General features: G+C 51.4%; 1 protein-coding gene across 1 annotated transcript in view; it reads left to right on the forward strand.

Moving 5' to 3' along the window:
• Positions 1-15,163, forward strand: part of AJAP1 (adherens junctions associated protein 1) — a 128,047-nt gene extending 112,884 nt beyond the window's left edge. Inside the window, exons 3-6 of the mRNA XM_040264199.1 lie at positions 2,187-2,274; positions 4,457-4,699; positions 6,442-6,573; positions 14,046-15,163. Coding sequence (XP_040120133.1) covers positions 2,187-2,274; positions 4,457-4,699; positions 6,442-6,514 — 404 coding nt within the window. The 3' untranslated portion in view covers positions 6,515-6,573; positions 14,046-15,163. The remainder of the gene's footprint in view (positions 1-2,186; positions 2,275-4,456; positions 4,700-6,441; positions 6,574-14,045) is intronic.
• Positions 15,164-15,915: the final 752 nt, after the last annotated feature.

Consider the following 15,915-nt stretch of genomic DNA (forward strand, 5'->3'; position numbering starts at 1 on the left):
GACATCAGTACCATCATAGTCACCACCAAAATCAGTACCGTCATAGTCACCATCACCATCATCAGCCTCCTTCTCTTCACAGGAAGCACAGACACAGGATGAGCTCATACTCTTCATGACAGCATCCTCGTCTCTTGACTGAATCAGAAGGATTGTGTAGATGGAGGGTGAGGGAAGACTGAGCAGCCATCTTTCCTGATCATCCATTAAACTAGACGTCCATGTCAACCTCCCTCTTCCAACAAAGTCTGAGTTGGGTCTCAGGGAAGAAGCTGGTGAATATATAGGGATTACTGAGACTGGTGGACACTTTGTTGGGGGTGAGATTAAGAGTGGTCCTTTACTGGCATATGTAGCTTTCAACCCCATAGTCAGGCTGATCTGGCAGACCCAGAGGGAAGGCAAACCGGCTCAGAGCTTTGCAGTACATGTCATGTATTGGGCACAGGTGTATGGGAAGCCACTGGTCAGAACCAGCAGTGAACACTGCCACTTTTAAAAATGGGCACCACACCAGCTGTTCCTGAGGGCAGGCACCATGACTGAGTTAGTCAAAACTGGCCCTGCTTGGCATGCTGTAGGTACTCAATAGGTGATTCTTGAATCAGTGGCTAAAAGAATGAGTGAAGGGAGGCCCATGACATCTTCAGTTTTCTGAGTGTTGCTTATTCTGTGGGCTCAGGAAGGGAATTCCTCGGGAAAAAAACAGAAATAGCCTGGAAGAGAGGCAGCCAGGAAGAGCTTGTTTTCTGGTCATGCCAGCTTTGAATCATTTATTAGCAATTCCCCCCACAAAGATCATATTCAGTGGAGAGGTAACATCTGTGTGAGAATGTGTCCTTCAGAGGCCGCCAAAAAAAAAGTGTTACATCTCTGAGATGCTCCATGCTGGACCACACACATGCTGTGTCCTCACTCCAGGACTGGCAGGGTCCACAGGTGTGATGGGTGGGCCTCTGCACCTGAACATCAGAAGTGGAGAGAGACAGATACTCAAGTGGCAGAGATGTAAGAGGCAGAGAGTCAGCACTCCTGGGGGCAGGGTACTGCACCTGCAGGGGTCTCTGCAGAGCCCCTTATGGTTGTTAGAACCCAGCTCCTCAGGTGTGGTTCTTGATGATGGGAGAAGAGCAGGACCAGAGTCCTGGACCTTCCAGGTGGACCTCACTGACCAGAGGATTCAACCCTAGTGTCCCTGGAATGATGTAAAGATGAGTTACATGGGAAGGGATCAGAAGTGTTGCCAACCTGTCTTTTTTCCCTCCCCCTGCATCTGTGGTTGATGGAAGGTGATGCAGGGGATGGGGTGGATGGACAGAGGGACAGTACAGACAATTCTTGTCCTCTGCCATCCTGGCCCTCATGTGTGTTCAGACCACTCTCATTCAGGGCTGTGGCTGCTCTGCTCCTGGAGTGGCCAGTCCTTCTGTCCCTGTCTGCTGTTTCTCCTGCCTCCTCCCCCCATGGTGTATAACACACACAAGAGGAGACAGGACCTGGAGGCCAGACTGCAGATCCTTCTCTGGGACTTTAGGAAGCATCACCTGCTGGGCCTGGATCTCTTATTCCCTGGAAGCTCATCTGGCTGTGAACTTCTTGGAGAGGAATCTGGAAAGATGAAGATGCTCTCCAGTGACCCAAGTGCCTGAATCTACAACAGTGTCACCTGCCTCTCTTCCCTCCCTTCCCAATAAATCCTGGGCTGTCCCGGCTCCTCCTGCATCCAGGCAAACCCTGCTCCCACCAGCAGGCCAGCTTCCCTGGTTCCCAGACACAAGGAACAGAACTTACCCAGGTTGGGAGGAGAGAAAGGAGTGGTGCCAGAGCTTACCTGTGCCAGGTGAAGGGCTCAGCAGGTGCAAGAAAGGGCACAGCTGCCCAAGGGCCGAGTCATTTCTCAGGACCTGAGAGAGGCCAGGCTGGGGCCTCCCTTCCCTGGCTCCAGGTGAAAACAGCCCTGGTACCCACTGCATCTGGCAGCACCTGCATGTGGGCAGGAAACCGATCTGACCTGGTCCCATGAGACTCCATTGACGCGGACCCCCTTGCAGGGCTTCTCAACATGTGACTGGACCTCGTGTTCAGGGCTGAGTTGATGGGACAGGTCCTTCCTCCCTGTCCTTTCCTGGGCCCCTTCATCTCATGCCTCTGGTTTCACGGATCCCCTCCTCCTTTTCTGTTTCCAGGTTTGGCCGTCCATCAGATCATCACCATCACCGTCTCCCTCATCATGGTCATAGCTGCTCTGATTACAACTCTTGTCTTAAAAAACTGGTAAGGACCCTCGGCCCTTCTGGCTGGGTAACGGGTCAGTGGGGGTGCCTGGGGAAGCACACACAGAGAGTTCTTGCTTCTCAACCCCATCTCAGCTCACAGCCCAGGGAATCATTTCTCTGGGGTGGAGAGTGCCACACAGCTCCTGCTCTGCTCAACCCGCTCACCTTTGCCCGGGCAGCTCGGCCACCCAATGGGAGGGGTTGTTCCCTGACAGTGCCCTCCAAGTGGCTTTCCCTGCAGGGCACAAGCCCAGCCTGCTTGGCTTAATTCCTTAGGCAGCAGGTAGCCTGTTTGCAAAGTCCATCCCTCGGATCCTAGCACCCCACTGAATGTCCCCCTCACAGCTCAGTTTGGTTTTCCTTATTTCATACCAGCAGCCTGGCTGGGGTCCCTGCCCGCCCCTTGCCGTCCCCCGCCTTCCTCTCACAGTCACTCTGTGTCTGCTGAACTAGGTTACTTCTTTGCTCCAGGCAGCCCATCTTCGCCTATTTCCTCCTGGAAATTGGCCTACTTTGAGCTTGGCCTTGCTGGGTGTACACACCTGCTACACCCCTGGGAGAATCGGGGGGCTGCCAGCTGACCCCACTGCCCGCATGCCTCCTGGGCCCCTGTCCGCCTGCAGTCTCTCCTCCAGCTAGCGAGGCTCCTCTTAACATCAAAGCCAAAGCACCTTGGACACAAATCATCCCCCTGCCGACCTTGGTAGGAAGTCACAGGTTTGTGGGAGGGAAGTGCCCCGAGCCTCTGGATAACAGAGACTTGAGGAAATGTGAGAGAAAGCCGGCCTCCAGGATTACAGAGATCAAAGTGTGGAGAGGTACCACCCTGGAACAGCCCAGGAAGGTCTTAGAGCTCCTGATGGCCTGCAAACCCTGGACCTGGGGTGTTTTCTGGGGGAGATAGAGAAGATAATGGTCAGCTCTCAGCAGCATGTCTTGGGCAGGGCTGGCTGGTTGGAGAAGGGGCTCCAGGTCCCTGGACCACATGGATGCTCAGCAGGTCCGATCCCACTGGCTGTCTTGATGGTGAAATCCCCTCCCCACCAAGGAGGTGGCAGACTGTGATGCTGTAATAGGCAACAAGCTTCCTCTTGGTTTTCCCACACTTTGGGGTTTGCAGCAGACCTTCAAAGATTCTTTTGGGGAAGACAGTCCAGCAGGGTGAATAAGTGCTTCCATGACGTTGGTGAGCAGGGTGGGGGGCGGGAGGGGTCACTTGGCTTTCACATCCATCTTCTCACCTTCATTTATAGGCGGTCTTCCCTGCCAGCTATCGGGATATCTCTTGTTGAGAAGAGGCAGGGAATTAACACAGTTTATATGGGGACAGGCTTATGAACCCCTGCCCCTTGCAGCCCACTCACTCTGCAAAGGCTCTGAGCTGTGAAGTGGGTAGAAAAGGAGAACTGATGAGCTGATGAGAACCATGACCCCTCAAATCTCCTCCTTCATGGGCATGACACTTCCTTCCATCCTTGTGAACTTGCCCTAGAGGTGACTCCTGGAGCTGGGAAGGGTCCCTGTGCACCTTTTCTATCAAATCCCTTGGCCAACAGGGGTGGGACCCATGTGTGCAGTATAGTGTCTGAAAGCCTCGTGGTCCAAAAGAACAGGGGACGAAGGCAGGTACCCACGGGCACAAACACAGTCTTCTTCATAGACCCAAACGATCTGCTTTCATTTCCAGCTTGTGAGCCTGGCCAGAAGAGAGGCTGAGGATGAGAGTTCCCAGTCTTATCTCTCCCCAGAGATAATTATGTGGTCCACTCCACAAGAACCATGGCCGCCCCGACCTGTGCACAGAGCCTTCCCCATGATCATCATTTCCATACCATCTAGGCGTTCCTGGGGAAACTGAGTCAGTACCACCGCCCGACTGACATTCCTTGGCCAAACCAGACCTCCGCTCCCCAATAACACAACTCCACTCCTCACTTCTTAATCCTTCCTGCAATAACGGCAGCATCTAAAATTCAAATTTTATTTTATTTTTAAAATGAGCCCATAGCTTGTCGTTGATCTTTCTGAAGAGGCTGGGAATTACTATTAGATGATGTCTAATTAATGCCTGGAGGTGAAGTTTCCTTAGGGTCAGGGCGGTGGGAGATGCTGGTGGGTCTCTGCACCTGCGAGTCCCCCACCCCGACTCCGACCCCCACCTTGACCTCTCTCTCCCCAAGCTGCGCGCAGAGTGGGAACCCACGAAGGAACAGCCACCAGCGGAAGACGAACCATCAGGAGGAGAGTTGCCAGAACCTGACAGACTTCACGCCTGCCCGAGTGCCCAGCAGTCTGGACATCTTCACGGCCTACAATGAGACCCTCCAGTGTTCCCACGAGTGTGTCCGGGCATCCGTGCCTGTCTACACTGACGAGACGCTGCACCCGGCCGGGGAGTACAAGTCCACGTTTAATGGGAATCGGTAAGTGCAGGCGCGAGCCAGAGCCTTCCTCTGCCCCCTTCTGGGGATGCCAGGTCTGTGGATGGGTGTCAGGCAGCTTTCTCATCTCTTTATGTGGTCGGGGCACATGCAGGCAGCTCATTTGCTGAGTTGAGACAAGAGGCGCAGAGTAGATGTACTAAGGTGCCAGGGTTCACATCTGGACCCCTGCACTTGGCCAGTGGATGGACCTGTCTTGCTTGGTCCTGGATCCCACATGCTAGAAGCTGAGCAGACAGCTCGGAGCCCAGAATCATCCTCTTAGTCTCAATCAAGCCTCCAAAATACCAACAAATCGTGATGGGTCCCTCCCTCCCCAGTCAATATCTGTGAACCCCATCACTAAAATGTCAGCAGCAAATCTGGCAGAAATATCAAACACCAAGCAGACTCCTGGTTATTAAATGCTCTTTTTAATGAGTCATATGTAATCCCTCAAAGAAGACATGTCTCTAAAACCATCCCTGGGAATATTTAAGAAACCCTTGAGTCAGCTTCTGAAGGTTTATCCGGAATTAGATTAAAATATCAATAAGCTATTTTTTTTTCTAAGTGAGTACACATTCATGCATCATTTTGTAAATTAAAAGAGAAACAATTTTCCAACGACTTAAAGATCTTAGGAAGAAATGAGCAGGACAGCAGGCTGACTTGAGGGGCATGGGGTCAGTGACGGGAGTGGTGACCGGAGACACTGCCCAAGGTGCCCTACCGGGCTCCTCCCAGAATCCAGGTCGAGGAGACTCAGGGGAGCCTTCAACTGTTGTGCCTGTGGCTCATGTTGGCCTTGTCCTGTCATGGAGAGCAAGGAGGTGTTCCTTAGACACCTCCCTGCTGCTCCTCTCCTGGTATCTCCATGTCGGACTCTACTGTATGTTCTGTCGGAGATACTCCCTCCCCAGGGGAGAAGAGTGGAGAGCAGAAACCCCAGGACCCTCCCTCTGAACGACTTTGCTTTTACTCGACCACATTGGGGAGCCTGTGGGTTGCATCCCAGCCTTCCAGAAGGCCGAGTTCACAAAGAATTGGAGAAAAAACTTTCAATCCATTTCATTGAATGCCTGTGTGCCTGTTTGGATATAAATCTTGGCCACCCAGAACCTCAGGCTTGGGGGGAGGAGGAAAAGGGAGTGGCTGGGTCCTGGTGTTTCACTGTGTCTCCATCTCTGCTCCCATGTCCTGGGAGAGCCCCGTCCATGTGCATGGTGGGCACAGCTGGCTGGTGTGAATGCCGTGGAGGGAACAGCTTCTTGCGTTGAGGCCAAAGGTGATGCTCTGTTGGTTCTCACTGGCTCTGGGAAACATTAGCTCAAAGGGGACAAAATAACTGGGGGCAAGAGGCATTTTAGGCATCAGGCCCTGCCCTCTCCAGAAGGTGCAGTAAAGTGGGTGGAATCTCTGATCTCAGAGACAGAGACGCTGAGCTTTGCACTCGTACTGCAAATGAAAGACTGAAATCCAGACATAGCATCTTTGTGCATCTCCACCGGATTCGTCCTATGCACGGAACACTTGGACTGTGTGTCCTCTTAAGCCTCCCAGAGTGGAAGGGAGGACAGGCCAACACAGGGAGAGGTGGCCAGTGCATCCAGGCCAGGTGAAGCATCACCTTCCGGGAGTTCTTTTTGCCTGGAGAAGCCAGTTTTCTGCAACAGGTCCCATCCGGCCTGCCTGTCAGGTTTTACATATGAGCCCTTGCAAGCCCATTTTTCTGCTTGCTGCAGGCCCTCTTCTTCTGATCGGCATCTTATTCCTGTGGCCTTTGTGTCTGAGAAATGGTTTGAAATCTCCTGCTGACTGGCCGAAGTCTTTTTTACCTCCTGGGGGCAGGGCAGACGCCATGTGTCTGTTTTATGGTATGTACCTCTCTTACTGGACCTTGCTTGATTTTCCCCAGCCCCACACCCCTCCCCCCATCTCTCCTCTGGAATACTGGGAGCCTGTCTGGACATAGCTGGTGGGTCTCAGCAAGGGCATCATTGCCCTGGATGCAAACCAGAGGGCTGGGTGCGTGGTCTCTCTGCTGCACTCGTTAGAAATGCCCCCACATCCCGGTGGGAGGGAGTGACAGACTCAGGAACTCCTGCTCTGCAATCTTGTCCAGTCCTGCCCATGCCGCTCCATCTCCCAGGAAGTCCTGTAGGGCAGGGGACCCAGTTCTGGAAACAAGCTGTAAGTACACCCCTCACTTCCCCAAACAAGAGGAGATCAGAGCCCCAGCCCAGTGGGCAGACACCATGCCGCCACCCCGTCTCTACGAGGGGGTGGGGAGAGAGAACACTGAGTGGAATTAAAATACAATTTTGAAATATAAAAATAAGAGATAAGAAAGAAAATGATAAAGAGAGAAAGTGAAGAGTTGAGACGTCTACTAATTTGAAGCCAGGGACTGGTACCAAAACAGGGATGAATTTGCCACGCTCTGCTGGATAGGAACATTTGGTTTGCTTTCAATGATATTGACTTTAATGCTGACATTAAATTGCTTTCTTCTGTGCTGAACCTCCTGAACACACAGGCTGCTGTGGGGGAAAGAGCATCTCGTCGCCCCCTTAGTGACTGCACATTCTGGATGAACAGTCAATTGAGGTGACTGGGGTTTTTGGTTTTGGTTTTTTTTTTCATTTTTCTTGTTTGATGCTAGGGTTTTCCAAGGATGACATCTTGTTGATCCGCAGAGAACATCTTTTTTCCTCCAGATCTTCTCTCTAAGCATGACATCACATCCCTTCCAGGAGCAGGGAATCTAGTTTTTAGGGTTATCTATATTTGAAAAAATTTTTTTTCTTTACTTTTTCTCACCTTCTGATGTGGGGACTGCGTGGGATATGTTATTGTCAGAAGTGGAGGAGGGCCTGGGGCTTCTTGAGGTGTACCCCATCTTCTTAAGGAGCACACAGGACCCTCAGAGGCCTCTGCTTACAGCACCTCTGAGGGGCCAGGGGGCCCAGCTGCTTGGAGAAGCAGGTATCAATCAATCAGTTCATAATCCCAGCCCTAGCGAAGTGTATATTTGTTCCACATCAAATGTCCATCCCTCACTTTTGTCCTGAAGCCAGAACGACCCGATTAGCACTATGTTTAGCCAATGGGTGAAGGAATATAATGAGGTTAAAATGGAAATTGACCCCCTATTCACACAGAGGCCTTTGCTGAGATGTGTAGGCCAGGCAGGTGAGATGAGGGCTGTGCCCGACATTCAAGAGCCACATGCCCTGGGCACAGCTTCCCCATCAGCTGCTTGCACCTTTGTCTGCCCGGATGTGACTCATCTCATTAAGGCCTTGCACAAGCTCCCTTTGGCGTTTCAACCGAGCAAGTGATGGGGGAAGCTCCCAGTTAGCAGCAGAACTCCCGCCTGACTGGCAAGGCCTCTGCAGGGTGGCCAGGTGAGCGCCTGCATCTCCTTTGGGATTTCCAAATGCATAAATACGTAAGGCATTGACCTGGGAGACCCTAGCCCTGCACATCAAAGACTTCTGCTCTCTTCCTCCAAGAGCTGTGGACCTGCAGGCCTGAGGTAGACACACCTTCCACTCCAAGTAGCCCCCATCTGCAGAGGGTGGGGGGAGACACTGCCCTAATGGCACCTTCACATGGCAGCTCACTGGCACACTTTTGACATATAGAGACCCATTCAGTCTTCTCAGCAATCCCACTTACAGATGGGAAACTGAGTTCAGATGGGGAGGTCATGTGACTTGCCTGAGGCCAGTCATGTTGTAAGTGGTGGGGCCATGTGATCCTAGGCCATCTGACTCTGGGGCCACACTCTGCCCACCAGTCAGACTTCCTCAACTGCTATTCCCAGTGGAATGCCTCTGTGTCCCTTTCCATCCCTGACAGCACCCTAAGTGGGAAGGGAGTCAGGTAGTGGGAGAGGAGGGAGGGGTTTCCAGCTGATTTGGCATCCCTGCAGGGGACACCCAGCCTGACTCTGCAGAGCAAGGGGCATTGCAGTTGGGAGACCAGCCCCAGAGCCTCCAAAAGTTTGGGCCGAGGATTGAACCAGGGAGCCGCAGACCTAACTTTAAAAGAAAACCAGGTTGGGAGGAAAAAGTGCTTTTTATCCACATCTCTGGTCCAGAAGACATTCCCGTCCCCTTTGCCCAGTTCTCTCTAGCAGCCTGGGACATAGAAGGACCCCACAAACTAAAAGGTGGGTTCTGCCAGTGTGCCACCCCAGATAGGCCCCAGGGACCATGTTCTCCACTAGGTTTCCAGACCCCACTTCCCAACTCTGCGTGAGGATCAATTTCAGGACCATCCCCATCTACAGGAAGACACCTCTGTGTCTGGAGAGCTCGACCCTCCCACCATGGATCTCAGGTGGGCATTTTGGGGAGGTGAGAAGAGGCGACAGGACTCAGCGGAGCCTGGCCATGCTCAGCCACAGCACCTATGGACTCAGGGCAGTGGCTCCCTCTCCAGCCGACTCCTCCCGGAGACACAGACCAGGAGGTCCATGTGAGCAGCCTTGTTAGTCCTTGATAAATGCTTACACATCCCTTCGCCGTGGGTCAGAAGGGCTGTTTATCACTCACTGGGAGGAAAGCATGCGCATTCGAAGTGTCCCTGATGTCTACAGTTAATGCCTGGATGTGAGGATGGAGCGGTGGAGAGCCAGGAAGACGGCTCAGATTTATTAGGATTCTTATTGTCCCTTAAATAAATAGCAGTTAATACTGGAACATTTAATTAAGGTTTAAGAGGCAGCAGAGATATTTATCTCTTGCATAACTGTTAGGCCTCTCCAAATGCATTTTTAATGATGCTACCGCAGTTTGTTACAGCACCGTCTTGTGTGCTCAGGCTAACCCACGCGCATGTCTGGGACCTAAGCCTCGCCCACCCCGTTTCCCTACGGGCAGCTTGATGGTGATTCTAGGGCTCGTGGACACAGGTGACCCCACCTGGGCAGAAATTTGTTCTGTTTACCTAGATTCAGCCTCTGATAGATTCGAGCAAACTCTTTACCTGGACCCTTCTCCTCAGTGGAGCCTGATGGAATGCTGGGCAAGACAAAACGAGGTGGCCTTTCCTGCTCCGAGGAAAGAGACCTTGAACACAGGCCTGTCATTGGCTCTTGGCTAATTTCCTGTCATTTTTCATGCAGCAAGTAAACTTCAGAAAAACCTCATCAGTGTTCAGATCTTCCCGTTTTCCGAGGCCACTTCATTCCAGCCTGAGAACTCATAAAAGCTCTTGCATCCGAAGCAAGTGAGAAATAAATCATGCGTTATTATTATTTTCAAAAAAAAGCACTGAAGAGATAACTAATAAAAAAAACAAGAAGTGCACCTGAGCCTTCCTGCTTTGTTCTGAAAAATGCATTAACAGAATATCCAGCTTCTGTAATTCAAAGGAACATTTTCTTCAAAGCAACATCCAGACCCTTCTGGAAGCCGTTTTTCTCCCGAAGCTGAAAGCCAGCACCAAGGAAACGGGTGTGCAAGAAGCTTTTTCGGTATGTGGAGAAACTAACTAGAGGCTCACTCTCCAGGAGGCCTTGCTGCCAACTGCCTGCTCTCTTTGTTCCTCAGAAGCTGATGCGGATCTTGAAGCCCAGGACCCCCGTGTGGTTTGCAGCTCTGGGGGCTACAGAGCTGGAGCATCCCCTTCCAGGCAGCAGAGGGCACTGGTTTCTCCCAAGTCAGGATTCATCCTGGATCCCTGTTCGCTCAGATCTCTCTCCAGCCACAGCTTTTCCTTCTGGCTCAGAGTCTCCCCTGCCTGCCCTCACTGGCTATACGACCTCGCCAGTGACCTTCTCCAGGAAGGATGCCTCTCCCTCTCTGCTCCTCCCTTGGTGAATGCCAGGCTGAGAGGCTCTTGCTCTGAGCCTTTGGATCAGAAGAAAACCAGCCCTTCCCCTCAAGCAGCAGTGTTTCAGCAGGAACTGGGGCAAGCCTGGAAGGTGGCCTGGCAACTGAGACCTCTCCTTCTTGCAGAGGACCATCACCTCTGCAGGGAGCCAGCACTGCTGTTCCAACAGCTACTCAAGGTGCAGAGTTGGAGCCATCACTCCTTCTCTATACCAGCTCTTTTTCATTCTGAAAAAGTGAAAGTGTTAGTCATTTGTGTCTGACTCTTTTCTACCCCATGGACTTTAGCCTGCCAGGTTCCTCTGTTCCTAGGATTTTCAGGCAAGAATACTGGAGTGGGTCGCCATTCCCTTCTCCAGGGGATCTTCTCTACCCAGGGATTGAGCCTGGGTCTCCTGCATTGCAGGCAGATTCTTTAATGACTCAGCCACAAGAAAGTGCCTGAGATGCTGATAGAAGCAGATATTGGTAAGTTTGGAAGACACTTGGCCCCCTCAGTGGCCCAAGAGCCCCTCCAGCCATCCTCCCAGGCAGGCAGTATGTGAAGGTCATTCCAGACAGATAAGGGCTGAGGACAACGCTTCTTTCACACAGATACCTCTTCTCTGAATTTCATCCAGTGTTGATCTCCCTCCAAAGGGCCAGGCTCAGAGCTGGTACCCAGGCAAAGCTTGGTGGACCTGGCAGGCACCCATGACACCTGGATGACGTGTGATACACACACACTCAGGTACAAAGCAGTGCCTGAGGAGTCACAGAAACAGATGCTCTAACAGAGATGAAACAGATGCTCTAACAGAGATGAAACAGAACACGCTTAGGAAAGGAAGGGGTATCCATGAAGGTCCCCCCAGGGAGGTAACAGTCAGCAGAAACTTGGGGGTTTTCACGTCAGAGATTTGTTATTGAAGCCAGGCAACCGCCCGGAAAGGGGAGAGGGAGAGATGGGGCAAGAGGGGCCGGGCCCTTGTCCTCAAGGATGCAAGGAGCCACTGTCAGAAACACTGAAGACTTTTCAGCCTTTTAGCAGATAATGTCTGTTTGAAAAAACCTCAGGAGACGGCTGGCCCCAGGGAAAAAGCAGTAGCAGCGCCTCCCTCATCCGTCTGGTTGAGGTTGCCAGGAAGGATCTGAGAGCAGCCCCAGGCTGCAGTTCTCCCTTCTTAGGAAAGGAGGCCCTATGAATCCAGGTCCCACCCTGGATGCATCTGAGAGTGGGCAGGGGCCTGGTGGTCAACCTGCTGGGGCAGTGGGCAGCAACTCAAACCAGAGACTGCCCCAGATCTGGGCAGATGGTCACTAGGCCTGGCTTTTACTGTCCCCATATTTTTTCATAGGTGACAGAATGAGATGGTTAGATAGCATCACCAACACAATGGTCAATGGACATGAGTTTGAGGAAACTCTGGGAGATGGTGAAGGACAGGGAAGACTGGCATGCTACAGTTGCAGAGAGTCGGGCACAACTTAGTGACTAAACAATAGCAACAATATTTTTTCAATATGTATATATATTTAAAGATGTTTTGATATGGACCATTGTTTAAAAGTCTTTTGTTGAATTTGTTACCATATTGCTTCTGTTTTATGTTTTGTTTTCTTGGCTATGAGGCATGTATGATCTTAGTTCCCCGATCAGGGATCAAACCCACATCCCCTACATTGGAAGGCAAAATCTTAACCCTTGGACCGCCAGGGAAGTTCCCCAATATATTTCTTAAGTTCTTAAAATTGTAGTAAAATATATAGAACATAAAACTGACCATTTTACTTTTAACTGTTTTTAATGGAACAGTTCTGTGGCATTAAGTACATCCACAATTGTGCAGCCGCCACCACTGTCCACCTCCACAACTCTTGTTGTTTTTCCTAAACTGGTATTATGCCCCCCTTAGACACTAACTCCCCCCACCCGCCCCTGGCATCCAGCATTCTACTCTCTGTCCCCAGGAACTTGACAACTCTGAGGACTTCTTATAAGTGACATCATCAAGGATTTGTCTCCACATTTTTTAACTTTCTAAAGATTAAAAAGAAGGTAGACATACAGGAGGGACATTCTGCTTTAATGATTTCAGTCTTTAAACCACACTCCCTCCCTCCCTGCAAATCCTAGAGAGCCTAGGCGTTGGCAGGTGAGGGGCAGGCGGGAGGGGGCGGATAGCTGGAGTAACCTGGCCGAGGGTGGTCTAGCACACAGCTGACCAGATGTCCATTTCATCACACTCCTGCTCACAGCAGGACAGGCCATCCCACAGGAGATGAGTAGATGCCCCATTTGGGCCTCCTGGGGTTGCCCAAACAGGTGTCACTTGTTTGGGCAAGGCGACGCCCTGCCTTTCTTATCCAAACCAGGAGGGGTCCTGGAGAGGGAGCAGGCACTGCCACCCCACCTCGATGGAGTAGACTTTCATGTGAGGCCCTCGGAGAAGATGATGGATGCAGTGCTGACCAGATGCTCTCCTGAGGGCTGCAGGTGTGTCCCTGCACCTGGACGCCCTTCAGCCCTCCATCCTGTGGAGGTTCCCCTGGGGGGCTTAATTGATGCAGGAGAAAGAAACTTACCCCAGAGTCCATTTAGAAGAAAGGTGCCATGGTATCCTCTTTGTATCATTTGAGGGTCCGATTTCCTGTCATTGTGGGAGTGCGGATGAGGACTCTGAGTGACAGCAGAGAGACACACCACCCCGCCCTTGTAACAACAGCAGCCTTGAGCCAATCCCCCTCCCCCAACCCGGGGCTGAACTATGGGGCATTCTGACTTACCTGGCCATGCCCAGGATGGCTGTAGCTCTGTCTCCCTGGGGGATGCTGACCTCAGGGTTTGTCACTGAGGCAGGATGACTTTGGGGTCCCAATTTTCTGAGGCAGCATCCCCAAACTGGGTAAAAGCCAGCTGCTTCTTTGTAGCCATCTGACCTGGCCGGCATGCAGGGCAGTTCAGGTTCTTCCTCTCTCCACTGAGATCACTTCTTAGGGAGACCCGAGGGATGGTTATTGTGGTGCAGTCCATTAGCCTCCCCAGGTCCCAGCCCCCTCCAGCTGAGCAGGATTGAAATGGATTCCATTGCTTCCTGCAGCCCAGGACTATAGCTGGCAGCCCCTCTGCCCTTGGCATCAGGAGCTGGAAGGGGAGCGAGCAGGACGCTGGATGCATTCAGTCACGTGCAGGCCTGGAGTGCCATGCCTGCTCATGAGTTAGTGTTGGGGTAGTCCCAGCCTCCTCTTGGGAAGCCCAAGCCCCTCCCTTAAAGGCAGGAGGACCACTCTGTCAATTACTGTAATTAACATGATGTCCCCTCAGGATTCCTAGAGTTTGTAGCAGTCCTTGGTGACCAGGTCCAGCAAGATAGCTTTGGTGCCCCTAGGGTGACACTTGCGTGTCGTTTAGCTAGACAGCTGTGTACCCAGGTCCCAGTGACAGAGGCTCAGAGGGGCCTCATAGACACCTTCTACGTTTGGCCTGCTGCCATTTAATCTCTTCTTGTTTTCTTTCCACACAGGATTCCGTTGGTGAACCTGTAAAAAAAAAAAAAAACTAAAAATTACAAAAAACACACAAAACCTAAAACTAAACTAAGGGGAGGGTCCCCACGCCTACCACTTCTGTTTGCCGGTGGGGGACTCTCAGAGCAGGACGCTATAGGCCAAATATATTTTTATAAAAATGCTGACGCCTATGGGGGACTGCCTTCTCCCAGAGCTCCTTTGGGAAACAGAAAGAAGACCCAACAGAAGGAACCGGAGACAGAAAAAGGGCAGGAGGACGCACCAGAAGCTGGAGTTTGTACTTCGATTCTGAACCTGTGCCAATAATACCATTATGTGCCATGAACTGACCCGAGAGACTTGGTGACAAAGCCGAAGCCAAGCGAACCACGAGGAGTAAACTTACAGAAAACAGGAGTGGGCATCTCTTCTGTAGAGTCGCTATTTCTGGTTAATATACATATATAAATATATAAAGACACACAGATACACACACACACACACACACACACACACACCCCTTTTTTGTACCGTAGCAATTTTTGAAGACCTTCAATGTTCCTTTTTAAAAAAAAATGTGTTCTCGGTTACAAAATCTGATTTCTTTAACACGCTTAGTACGAACAGGATGAACTGGTGTTTTCTACTTTGCAGGCTCACACACAGGCACACACGCGCATACACACACGTCCGCACATATATATGCATATGCTGGAAATGCAGTTCCACGCGTGAGCATATTCTTCTGGTGACCTGGTGTCCCATCGCTGTCTAGCCTGGGGCGGCCACGATGAGCAGACAGGACCCTCGAATGGCATGTCCTGCATTTGCTGGGTATTTGGTGAGTGGCACCGGGTGTGTGATTTCTTACGTTGGGCCAGAATGAAGGTTGCCATGGTTTTATCTACATACATACATACATATATATATATAATCTCTATACGTATAAATACGACCTTTTTCATTGAGTTGTTTGGAGAAGCTACCTAATAGCCATGTGCACACGTGTGTGGCCGGCCACTTACAAACGGGCCTGAGCGTCAGATTGGGGGAGGGGGGTGGATTCTTGGCCATCCTTGTGTTATACAAGCATAGACCGAATTAAAGGAATTTTCCAGTTCCCAAAATTAAAGGAATATATGCTCGTAGTGTGTGTGCGCGTATGTCAGAGCATAACTCAGAAATACGTGAGTGCCCCGTTCATCTGGGCAGGAGCACTGGGTCCCAGGCCAGCATGCTCTGTGTCTCTTTCCCACACAGTGGGACTCAAAGGTCACCCGCTCCTTCTTGAGCCTGAGAGTGACTTTGAACCTTGGTAGAGATGGTGGCAAAGATGCTGTCTCTTATCAGCTCCCGTTGGCCAGCCTGTGAGCTTTGTTGTTAAGAATTCCACCTTGGGGCCTCTCTGAACCCTGACCACACACTTCAGTGAAGATCCCGCTCTTTACAGCCCCCACTTTAGGAAGGCGCCCTGTTGTTCCTCCTACTGTCAGTGGGAGCGCTGTAAAAGATGGGGGTCCATCTGGGCCTCAGACAGAGGGCATGTCCTCCTCCCAGGGACCCCAGATTCTATGCACAGGGTCTGTCTCCAGTGAGTGATGTCACCAGTATGGCATGAAATGCGACAGGTTAAGTTGAACGGTTAAAGGTCATCAGGCAGGAAGCTCACCCCTCCTACTCATTCACTGACCAGGCAGGTGACCCAATCCTTTCACCAGGCTCCCTCCACAACACCTTGAAATGTACTTGGAAACTTGGCTTTGGTACCTTTTAATATATGGGAGAGTCAGACAATGCCAGCACAGGGAAAAATGTCATTTTGTCACAATGCCCGTTAAGATCTGTTTTGGGGATACCCCCCTCCAAGAGTGGCAAAACTGTGTT

This window comes from Oryx dammah, unplaced genomic scaffold (assembly GCF_014754425.2).
Source record: "Oryx dammah isolate SB20612 unplaced genomic scaffold, SCBI_Odam_1.1 HiC_scaffold_21, whole genome shotgun sequence".
In the NCBI taxonomy this organism is placed as follows: domain Eukaryota; kingdom Metazoa; phylum Chordata; class Mammalia; order Artiodactyla; family Bovidae; genus Oryx; species Oryx dammah.